The sequence below is a fragment of the Zootoca vivipara genome, chromosome 9 (genome assembly GCF_963506605.1).
Source record: "Zootoca vivipara chromosome 9, rZooViv1.1, whole genome shotgun sequence".
NCBI classification, from domain to species: Eukaryota; Metazoa; Chordata; class Lepidosauria; order Squamata; family Lacertidae; genus Zootoca; species Zootoca vivipara.
This window is the reverse complement of record NC_083284.1, coordinates 26,098,467-26,110,695: the sequence shown is the minus strand read 5'-3', so window position 1 is coordinate 26,110,695 and position 12,229 is coordinate 26,098,467. Positions and strand designations below refer to the sequence as shown.

The 12,229-nt window shown below is 41.5% G+C and overlaps 1 protein-coding gene across 6 annotated transcripts in view; it reads left to right on the top strand.

Moving 5' to 3' along the window:
* CAMK2D (calcium/calmodulin dependent protein kinase II delta) overlaps positions 1–12,229 on the top strand; it is a 145,680-nt gene that overhangs the window by 88,329 nt on the left and 45,122 nt on the right. For all 6 annotated transcript variants that reach the window (XM_035113116.2, XM_035113117.2, XM_060278555.1 and 3 more), the window contains 5 exons: positions 4,793–4,895; positions 5,921–6,004; positions 7,182–7,276; positions 9,105–9,227; positions 11,068–11,151. In XM_035113116.2, coding sequence (XP_034969007.1) covers positions 4,793–4,895; positions 5,921–6,004; positions 7,182–7,276; positions 9,105–9,227; positions 11,068–11,151 — 489 coding nt within the window. The remainder of the gene's footprint in view (positions 1–4,792; positions 4,896–5,920; positions 6,005–7,181; positions 7,277–9,104; positions 9,228–11,067; positions 11,152–12,229) is intronic.

Here is a 12,229-nt window from a genome sequence, read left to right as displayed (position 1 = left end):
TTGCAGTACAGAAATGAATTCACATCATCCTAATTATCATCATCGAGGAAAATTAAACCAGTGGTATATGTTCTCCTAAAGGACCTTAAAGTTGCCCATATACCTAGCAAGTAAAAAAAGAAAAGGAAAATTCCTTCACACTGAGGGCTCTGTAATGGCATTCATTAGCACATTTGACATTGAAATCCTCGGGGTGGCTATAGAAAGCAGTGCTTATCCCACCCTTCCCTAGCCTGGCCCTAACCGCCAGATATTTTGCACCAGTTTCCATCAGTGCCAATCGGCATGGCAGATGAAAGGGGATGATTATCTTCCAAAATATCCAGAGGGCACCAGGTTGGGGAGGGCACATAACATTATTAATTTTGCTGTTTGGGGACAGCAGCCAGAAATAGGTCACTTCCAAGCTGATTGGATCTTGTATTCATTTGATTGAGTCCTCTATTTATTTGTGTTCTACATAACTCTTCAAGACATCCATGGCTTGCATTAATTGAACCATCACTTCATAATGAAAGCATAGTACGTGCATTGTTGTCTTTCTGGACTCAGAGTGTGCATACTTACACATCTGGATGACCATTTTATTGCATCATAAGATCACGAGTCCACAAAAGCTTATGCCCACAACACATAGTTCAGTCTTTAAGATGCTGCGTGACTCTTGCATTGGTTTGATTCACAAGGAAAGATTAGTGCACACCTAAATCTGTTCTGTTGAAAACACTTGGAGTTGCTGTGTTCGCAGCTGAGCTCTTTTATGATTGCAGTTTCCGTAACACCTTTCAAATTATACAAACCCAATCACTGCATGGTTTGTGGATGTTGTTTTCACCATGCCCTTCAAAAGGAGCGCAGAAGTTCTAGCGGTTTTATACTCATCTTGCCGCTGCCAGGTTGACATGCGAAATGAATTATTCATAATTCCATTTGGCCTTGCGCTGCACTTGTCTCAATCTGTCAGTATCACTGACAAAATGAAAAGGGAGCTTCCACGTCCCCCCCCTCCCCCAAGTATTAGTGCATTCTTGCTGTGCTGTTACATAACCAGTATTCCCCCATCACCTCACAACTGAGTGGGGATTCCTTTGCTGCAGTGCCAAGAAGATGATTATTTCTTCTTCTTCTTCTTCTTCTTCTTCTTCTTCTTCTTCTTCTTCTTCTTCTTCTTCTTCTTCTTCTTCTTCTTCTTCTTCTTCTTCTTCTTCCCCCTACCCATTTTTAAAAAGGCATTAAACATACATTGTTTTTGTTATTTCTCTCTCTCTCTCTCTCTCTCTCTCTCTCTCTCTCTCTCTCTCTCTCTCTCTCTCTCTCTCTCTCTCTCTATATATATATATATATATATATAGCTTTTCTATCCAGACATTGAACCTCAAAGTAGATTGCAAGAATACATATAATAAGCAATACCTTGGATCTTGTTTCTCCCCTCATCAATCCTGATATTTTTAAACCATAAGCCAGTGGTTCCCAAACTTCTTTTTCCACTTCAACCTTTCTAAAGATCTTGCATCTTCAGCTACCTTCTAGAGCAGGTATAGGGGACCTTGTTTCTGTCAAGGGCTGCATTCCCTTTGGTGTAATCTTTCAGGAGCTGAATGCCAATGGGGGTTAAGGCCACAGGTTTATTTATTGGCAGAGCTACTCCTTTTCTTTTTCTTTCTCTCCTACCTTCTTTTCCCTGTCCAGCAGCTTGCTGGGGGAGGAACAGGACACTGTTTCCTCTCCCCTTTCCATTGCTGTAACCATTTTGATTTTCCCACCCACTGTCCTTCTATCCTCACCCCCACTACATCAGACTTCCCACCAATAAAATTAAACAGAGGACTACAGGTTTCCCACCCAGTCCTAAAGGTTGAAATGGATGGGTTTTGGTGGACCTCCTCTTGAAAGAATTAAAAAAACGTCTGAAATGTCTGAGCATTTTACTATAGAGCAACCATGTTTGTGTCTTTTTAAGCGAAAAGGATTTCTAGTGAGGAAAGAAGCTATTTTTCATACCCGGCTCAGGTGTGACTGAGATACGAACCATTTTCAGTGACAGACAGGATTCACATTAGCTGAAAAGCCTTGACAGAAAATACCCTTTACGGTGACAGAATCACCACTGATTAAACAGGCTAGACCAGGAACCCCCAAACTTCAGCCCTCCAGATGTTTTGGACTACAATTCCCATCATCCCTGACCACTGGTTCTGTTAGCTAGGGATCATGGGAGTTGTAAGCCAAAACATCTGGAGGGCCGTAGTTTGGGGATGCCTGGGCTAGACCTTCGAATGCTCCAGAATCTCAGGTATAAAACCCTAAACTTGTAGTTGGGAGCCTTTGGATATCCACGCAAAAATACACTGTCTGGCTATTATGTTGACATGGCCTAAACAAGAGAGAGGCTAAATGATGGCTGCCTCTCTACTACATGCATAACTGCAGCTAAAGTGCATCTTTGTGATACGGACACTGACTTGCTCCTTCCCTGGGAAGACTCTCAAGTGTATGCTGTTTAATCTCCTATATCTTTCTCCAGTTTGTGCACGTTTGTCCCATCCTCTTCAGACCTCTTGCATGACAGACACGTCAGCGTTTCCCCGTTGTCTTGAAATGGCTGGTGCATGTTCTTTTAAGGGGCAGAGTCCAGCAGCCCAGGATGTCCCTTAAGCTTGCTATCGAAGTGTTTGGCTGTGTTTGTAATGAAGCATATTTACTTCCTTATGACAGCGATGTTTGCTTTACAGTACTTTGGGTCCAAAGATATTTGCTGACAGGTGTTAAGCACTTCTAAAGGAGCAGGGGGTGAGATTGAGTTATTTTAATAGTCCCATACTGTATGTGAATGGGCATTGCTGTGTTTACCTACTTGGGAAGTATGTATGACCTGGCAGCCTGATGCTCTGGGTTGTTGAAGGTCAACAATAAATAGAAACATCCAGTGGCTTTAAGTAATTTACATAAGCAGTGCTTTCCAGGAACTAATGATGGCCAACTTTCGCCTCTCTGCCTTACGAAAAAGGCTCTGCGGATCAATTTGTCCTGGGTATAGAAGTAGTATGGCAAACTGCTAGCAAAGTTGGGTGGCTGTTTTATAATTTATGCAATATTTTAGGCAGAAATAGTGCCCACCATTTGATGTTTTTTTATGCCCAAATGAATATCTTGGGATGCTTTTTTAAAAAAGGGTGATTGTGTTTGGTCAAACTAATTTAAATGAGAAGGGGGGGAGATTTTGGTCTGAATTGCATGTCTCTCAATGTGTTGGTTGTGCTTATCAAGCAGGGGAAAAGAATCTGCTAGTTTAATGATAAAGTAGTTTTTAAAAAATGGGGGGAAAGTGAGAATGACAATTTAAACAGTGAAATTTGCCATTGCAAATAAAGGGCTTGTAATTATTGTTTCTGATTTTTCAGGTGTCCATGAGCACTTTGAAATATGCAATAAGCACAATTTTTCTTCTTTACAATAACATTAAAGTAGCTTGTGAAGTAGTGAATGCAGGATGAGAAGAGAATATGCTCACTTAAAAATGCTGCTTTAAATAAGATGTACAGTGTAGTGAAGGTAGCCTAGTTTTTTTCAACTCTCAACAGGACCTAATGTCCAGCTGCTTATTCAAAAGCCTTTCTAGAGGCTGACAGGCTAGTCAAAGAGCCCTGGTGGGGCCTGAGGGCCAAACTACAAGTTGCCAATGCATAGTGGAAATCTAGAGATGGATGGATCTTTCCATTTCAGTTTCCGCTGAAAAGAAATCATCATGAAAATTCATCAGCATATTAGGGCAAATTTCTCCTAATTTCACAAATTTCACTTTTGTAAGTAGTTTCCGCTGATATATACTTTTAATAACAAGGAATTTTCCCTAATATGCATTTTGTACATTATTTTCACAAATCTGTTCCTTTTTTGCACACTTTCTCCTAATATATGCATTTGTTGTAAACATGGATTGGAAAACTGCATCACAGAATTCAGAGAAGTGTAAATTTCAAGAGACAGCTGTTTTTCAGTTCTGGAAAGTGTGAATTACGTGGGTTCACCTTCAAATGCGAACTGAATCCAATTTCTTTCCCATCTCTGTGTGTAGCTATATCTCTAATTTGTATTTAATTATGTGCACAAGGGGAGAGTAATTAGGTTGAGCAGTGAACAGGAATAAAAGCTTTATCACTTCTCTCTCCTGCAATGATCAGGACTAAAATCTTCCTTCCACATGGCTATTGGCAGCTGGTAAAGAAAAAAAAACCTTCCCATTGAAGCAATGAGAGGTTTTTTTTTAACTAGCCTTCTAAGCTGTCCCAGAGGTGGAGGAAGCAACATTAGGAACCCCTGTAGTTCTGAAGGGTTGGTCATCTGATCCTCTGTGCCTGTAATTAAATGAAAAATTTAGACATAAGTGCAGTCTATGCATTAAGTGTAACATGTAGTTCGGCCCTGAGCTTTCATTGTGGGGATCTTGTTAATGAAGAGGGATGAAAAGAGCCCTGTGAGGAAGAGTCTTAAGAATCTCTCCTGGAACTCTTCTGTTTTGTGTAGATACATTAAAAGAAATTCATATTTGAGCATTTAGCGATTTAACAAATTTATAAAACGCTTCGTGGTCCGAGGCAATCAAAGCAATAAATGACAGTAAACCCCCAAAATTCTAAAAACAAACAAACAATGATAACAGTTTTTATAAACTGAAAACAATAAAAAATAATCTCTGCATCTTCTTTGTAGGCGTTTAAAGAAATGATGACTTACGTGTTCTCTTATTTCCCCCCACCCCTTTCCTCTTCCTTCCTTCCCCTGCATCAAGCCTGAGAACTTGCTCCTAGCTAGCAAGTCAAAGGGAGCAGCTGTAAAACTGGCAGATTTTGGATTGGCCATTGAAGTGCAAGGTGAACAACAGGCTTGGTTTGGTAAGAGAACATTCTGACTTACCCATTTCCTCTCTGTATCTATCCTGCTGTGCCATCTTATTCACATGGAAACTAAGAAGCTGCCTTATACCACTGGCCAGTCTAGTATTGTCAACACCAATTGGCAGGAGCTCTCAGGGGTTTTGAGCAAGAGTCCTTTGCAGCTCTACCTGGAGATGCCAGCGATTGAACCTGGGATCTTTTGCATGCAAACACATGCATTCTCCCACTGTGCAATAGCCCTTCCTCAGGTGGGTGTGTTGTGGGCACTTTCTGTATTTTATCCCTAGTCACCGTTCTAGCTGATTCTTCCCTCAAACAGCTCCCCTCCCAACACACCTCTTCAGAAATGCTGAGCGTTAAATCTTTTTGTGCACAATCCTCCAGTAAGTTATTAGCGGCTTTTTTTCCACAGCTCCCATACAGCTGAACTTACCTCACGGGCTTGTTCTGAGGGTAGCATGGGATAACCCTCTGTGTACCACCTTCAGTTCATTGGAAGAAGAGCAGGGTACAAATTTAATAGGTGGTGGTCTCTTGTCTTCATTGCCAAAATGAAGTTTTGTGGGCCCAAGACTTGATTACTGTCATTCTTCCCCTTTCCCCTTTTATTGGGGCCTATATCTCCTCCATATAATGATACCAGGTCAACTGGGAGTCACTTTGTGAACATGATAATATCATGATAATACATAGTCAGGCAGGTTAATAATATCACTGAGGGCAAACCAGATCATCAAAGATGTCTTTGGGTGTGTTGGATCACCTGTCATGTACTGCAGGCCTGATTCTGCAAAATCTCTTTAAGGAGCTCAGCTTACATCTGATTCTCTCTTAGCAATTTGCCATAGAGCTCCCTCCAGGATGCTGGGGGAGGGAGAGCAGTGGATCTCTTTCCCTACAGATAGTTAAAGTTGGAAGAGCTGCTGAAAATGCAGTAGACACACAACTATCTAAAGTATGTTTTAAAAGAATAACTGATGTTATATGGATCATTTTACAAGAATGGTATTTTCTTTTATAAGGTTTTGCTGGTACGCCGGGATATCTTTCCCCAGAGGTACTACGAAAAGATCCCTATGGAAAGCCAGTAGACATGTGGGCGTGTGGTAAGATATTTTTGATTTCTGGGATTTTCCTTTTCTTCCTTTAAAAGCCTCTGTAAGTGAGCTTTTATATTTCATTGCTTTGCTCCTCCTAAAAACCTCTGCTGGATACTATTTTTTATAGACCCACTTTACAGGGTATATAACTTTCCAAGACAGTTTACAATAAATCATTGCAATACAATTAAAATCATGTGGACGTGGGCTGGCATAAATTCGGAGGAGGGGAAGGAGAAATTTGAAGGACGTTGGTAGGCTGGATAGAGCTGGCCCCTCTTCCTCCTTTCCGGGCTGGATCAAGAGGCATGGGGATGGAGCTGCATTTGAACGGCTCCCCATTCCTGCTCTAGGGGGAAAGGGCAGGTACCTTTATTCAGGGGGGATTTGGGTGGAGTAAAGAGATAGTGAAAGGAGAATATAAACAGCCCTTCCAACAGCAAACGGCTCTGATCTAAATATGAGCCCCATTTCGCGTCAACATAGCTCCAGTCCAAATCTCCTTCAAAGTTTTGTTTGCTTTTTTTGTAAGCTGGGTGATCCAACTGCAGAAAGCTGTGTCAGTTCCCTTGGAAAATGTTTACTTGAGTTGTTTTGACTAAGTTTAATGCTATTGTCTCACCACAAAAATGGTTTTGTAGATTTGGAAAAGGTTCAGAAAAGGGCAAACAAAGTTGATCAAGGGGATGGAACGACTCCCCTGTGAGGAAAGGTTGCAGTTTCTGAGGCTTTTTATTTTAGAGGCAAGGCGTTCAAGAGTCTATAGAATTATGTGTGGTAAGCAGAAAGTGAACAGAGGCAGCATTTTCTCCCTCTCGCAATGCTAGAACTCCTGGGCATCCAATGAAGCTGAATGTTGGAAGATTCAGGACAAATAAAATAAAGCATGGTGATTAGTTCAAATATGAAACTTGCTGCCAGTGATTACTAACTAACCTGAATGGCTTTGAAAGAGGATTAGACAAATTAATGGAGGATAAGGCTTGCCATAGCGGTTGTGCTCCACCTCCAGATTGGAATCAGGATGCTTCTGAATACCAGCTTGCTGGAAACTGCAAGAGGAGAGAGAGAGAGAGCTCTTCTGCTCAGGTCCTGCTTGTAGGTTTTGCTCGGGCATCTGGCCATTGGCCTGATCCTGCAGGCTCTTCTTATATTCATGTGTCCTTATTGTCACCTTCCCCAGGTGTTATCCTCTACATTCTCTTGGTGGGATACCCTCCTTTTTGGGATGAAGATCAGCACAGACTCTACCAACAGATCAAGGCTGGAGCGTATGATGTAATACCTCAATTTCTTGTTTTCTGATGATAGCTCACTATAATATGATAATATTGGGGATGACAGTGGTGCAAAACTGCTAAGTATTAGCTTGTGATTCTAGCATCCAGTCATTCCTATGATGTGTTTTTTTCTCTCTCTCCTTCATTCCTATTATCTGCCTACCATTTTAATCTACAAGCAACATTGCACGATTAACTGTTCAGGAACTTTAAAGAACTAACGTATGGGAAAAGCAGCTGTGTTGTAACAAGAGAAACCACAAGATTGTATATCCCAGGGGCGCCCCCAACCTTTTTGAGTCCATGGACACATACAGGGAACAGTCATTTGCATCACAAAGTGCCCATTTCACTGAAGAAAAAAATTGGGAGTTCTCATAACTGTCGTCCCCACCCTCCCGACAAAACACCTATATGCCCGCCCCAAAGCAAATAAAACACCAACAGAATAAATAGCCCACCCCACCCCCTCTTCACAACCAGACCTCTTTACAACTAGTGACCTCTTCACAACCAGACAAATCTCCCTAAAGCCAACAAAACTCAATTAAAAATAAAAATTGAGAGTGGTGGTGGCCTTTGTGGGTGCCATATGGGGTGTTCTCAGGGTGCTGTGTTGTTCATATGAACAAAGGCTGATTCGATTTCTGTTGGAGGTAAAACAAGGTGTACATTTTCAAAATAATAAATAACTGGTGACATAAGCAAGGGGTATGGAAGATTTGGTTCTCCTGGTGTCCTCTACTGCAAATGTCCAAGACCCACTGTGTGTGCTGGAGGTAGCTGATGGGAGCTGGAGTCCAAGAACATCTGGTTTCTGTTCCCTGTCACAAACAAAACTCCCTCCATGTAGTTCTTAATGCCTTTTTTATTGTCCCTGTCTCTATTACACACACCTATAACGGATGTTCTCTTCTCTCTATACAAACCTGCCCCTCCCCTTTCATTTTCTGGTGCGGCTTACATTTCCCCCATTTCATTCTTCAGTTAGATTTGTCACAGCTTCCCGCAGCTGTGATCTCTCTTGGTTCGCTTGCAAGTTTGCATATGTGTGCCCGGGACGGAGAATTGTGAAATGAGCCATGCAAAATACCAGCACCGCCTACAGTATATCCATCATACTTTCTCACAGCTCAGAATCCTTGAGTCTGGCAGCTGCAGAAGCGGCAGCCAAAAGTCGTTTCACAATTATGAGATGTTTTCCCCCCTCCTGTCAAGCTCATTCCTATGTGATGCCCATAGTGATGTATTTTCAAATGGACAAATGTCTATTCTTCAGCATGATTATCCTTCTTGCTGTCTCGGAGGACTCCTTTGTGCAAATTGCCTTTCATAATGTAATAGCCTGCTCTCAGGAGCACAGCCAGCAAACTTAACAGGTGTTTGTGCTTTCCCTGGTGATGTGGCTGCTTGTGGTAATCAACAAGCAAGAATTAGTGCCATTCAGAAGTGGGTATCCCTTCCCACCTGTCTTAGGAGATTATGCTCACCTGTTCTCCACAGCACGTCCCTTCATATTGCTCATTGTTGCTGTTTATTTAGATATTTTTAGGCTTTGCTGTGCCTCTTGGGGTCGTTTGCATTATTTTTATCTAATAAAACAAACAGACCTAACGTGTGTGTGTGTGTGTGTGTGTGTGTATCAGTTAATCTTGTGGGTCCACTCCCATTTTATGCTTCTTTGATTTGATTCAACTTGCTTAGAAATCGGGGGATTTGAAGGCCCAGAAAGCATAGAATAACAACCATTTAAATCCCTTTCAAATTCTCTGTGTCAAAGAATCTTGATTTTGTATGACATGGATATGGTTGTTTTTCCCCCCAAGTTTCCTTCACCAGAATGGGACACGGTGACCCCAGAAGCCAAAGACCTCATCAACAAAATGCTTACAATCAATCCTGCCAAACGTATCAATGCATCAGAGGCCCTCAAACACCCCTGGATCTGTGTAAGTAGGGTTCTACTAGCTGTCTACTTTGGTCAGAGGGCAAAGTCCAAAACTTGTCTCCCGTGCCTTTCTATTCCACTTGCAGTAAAATACTTCATGATTTCCTTCCGTGATTACTTGGAATCTCAGCTCAGTGCTGTAGTCAACAACGAGCCAGAGTAATGATTAGAGTGTTGGACTAGCGCAGGGGAGATCTGGGTTCAAGCCCGCATTCAGCCATGAAGCTCATGGTCTGATTGTCACCATCCCTGTTACTCAGCTAACCTCAGAGGGTGGTTGTTGTAATAAAAATAGGATGGGGAAGAATAATTCCCCATCCCATTGGGAGGTAATTTGGATATTAGTATAATAAATAAATACATTTAGAAATCTGATAATTAGAATTGTTGCTGCCCAACTATCCTTTGAGAATCATTTTTATTTTAATAGCCAGGGCGCCACAATTATAATTAGCATTTTCACCTTAAGGTGAATTATATTGTAAAAATAGTCTGTAAATTCAAATAAGGTGTTGGGGGTATGTGTTTTCGGCTCACAGTTTCAATAAATGAATACTACAGCGGCGCACAAATGCCTATCTCACCTTTATACAGTTAGCCCATATTAGCTCTTCCTACTCACCAAAATGTTAGAGAGGTTGTGGAACATTAGGCTCTAATCAATATATGTGGTGGACATGTGGGAAAGTGACTCAGTTCTGGGAGGAAGTATTTGTCAAAATAAAAGCAATTACTGGACAAAACATCTTTCAGTGTCCAGAGCTGTTACTGTTCATTTTTTCCCTGGGGCAGATAACATTAACTTACACCTCAAACCTCTAATAAGTTCTCCTTTAGTAGCAGGCAGGCTCATAATAATGAGTTGCTGGAAGAATTTAGAGGGTGCTGCTCTGACAAATTGGTACAGTAAAGAATGGCAAATAGCACTTGTTGGAAAAATGGACTAATAAAATAAAATTGGCACAAGGTTTAAAGCACAAATGCTTTTCTTGTAATTTACTGGTATGGCTTTAGTGTACATATGGCTAAAAAATGAACAGGGACACATTATAAAACCTTTTGGTTAAATTAAGCTGCTTATCGCTTTCTATACAAACGGTAATCTGGGATAAGAATTTAGTATGTTATTTTGCATGTATTGCCTAAGCACCATCTTATGGTCAACCCACATGGACCCTGAGATTATAATAACCTGATGCCTTTATTTGTGTGCCTCCCCCATGAGAGGTCCGGAGGGTGGCAACACGAGAACGGGCCTTTTCTGCAGTGGGGTTTAGGGTGGGATATGTTATTACTTAAGTGTATGCTGTTGTTAGATGCTGTAAGAATCTACTACCATAAAACAAAAACAAAAACAGTATAATACAATACAATATTGAACAAAACTACAATGCAATGCAATGCAATAAAAAACCCCACAAATCCTTAACCTCACTTATCTGGGAGTCATTTCTATTGAATCCTATAGGACTTACTTCTGATTATGGCTAGTTTAAATCCTGTTTAAATACAGTTCATTATATTGAAGAGCCAACCACTTTTAATTAAACACTTCAGATTCTAAAGTTTAGATATGAGGACCTTGCACTGATCTCTGATCATCTCAAAGGATTATTGTTGTTAAAGCAGGGCAATTGTCAGGTTGTTTTTGTTTTATTTAGTTACAGAACCAGTCAAATGGTGGGAGGAGCCTTGTCATTTTAATCAAGGGCTCCAGAGCTGCCATTGGCATCTGGAAGCAGCTCTAGAAAACATTGTTCGGAGATTGTCAATACTGAATAAATTTGCAAATCTGGTTGCATGCACCAAAACACTTCTCTTCCCCCCTTTTTTTTCTTCAGCAACGTTCTACTGTGGCTTCTATGATGCACAGACAGGAGACTGTAGACTGCCTGAAGAAATTCAATGCAAGAAGGAAACTTAAGGTAAGGAAGCAAGTTTCCCCCCAGACCTCGTGCTAGTTGAGAAAACTTAAAGCATATAGTTAGTGTCTCTTAAAAGCAGCAGGTATTCATTAGTTGAGTGTCTGTATTCTCTATGACTGCTTCTCCCTCTCTCATACATGACAGTAACGTTTCCCTAATATTGCACTTCTTTCCCCTTGAGTTCTCTCCTACCACCAGTTTCTTGGAGGGGGGTGGATGGAGGGGAGGAACATTTCAAAAACAAAAGCCCTCTCACAAATCAAGTCCTGAGTAAACTACAGAGCTGGGAATGTTTATGCATACCAACTGCATATGCATACTTCAACTTGCAACATTTGACTTACCATCATTCTGATCCAATACTTCCAGTATATTTGCTCCCTTCCCCTCTGTACTGTCCAGGAATGTTCCATAGATTATATTTCAAACATTAAAGAAAACAGAGGACCTCCTGCTCATACAGAGTTCCTCTCACTTCAGAGTCCTTGCAAAGATTTCAGTTAGCGACAGCACCTCTGTTCATGAGTCCTGTTGTAGAATGAATGAGAGAGTGCATGTTTGCACACCTCCACTCCACATTAATGATGGTGCAGGATTTTCTTTTAATAAAGTCTAAAGTGATTAACAGGGACCCAGGTGGCGCTGTGGGTTAAACCACAGAGTCTAGGGCTTGCTGATCAGAAGGTCGGCGGTTCAAATCCCTGCAACGGGGTGAGCTCCCGTTGCTCGGTCCCAGTTCCTGCCCACCTAGCAGTTCGAAAGCACATCAAAGTGCAAGTAGATAAATAGGGACCGCTCCGGCGGGAAGGTAAACGGTGTTTCCGTGCACTGCTCTGGTTTGCCAGAAGCAGATTTGTCATGCTGGCCACATGACCCGGAAGCTTTCTACAGACAAACGCTGGCTCCCTCGGCCTATAGAGCAAGATGAGCGCCGCAACCCCAGAGTCGGACACGACTGGACCTGATGGTCAGGGGCCCCTTTACCTTTTTAAAGTGATTAACAAAGGATTTTAACTTCTCTTTTTAAAAGAGAAAAACAACCTACACATTTAGAAAATAATGCAATAGTATTATTAAG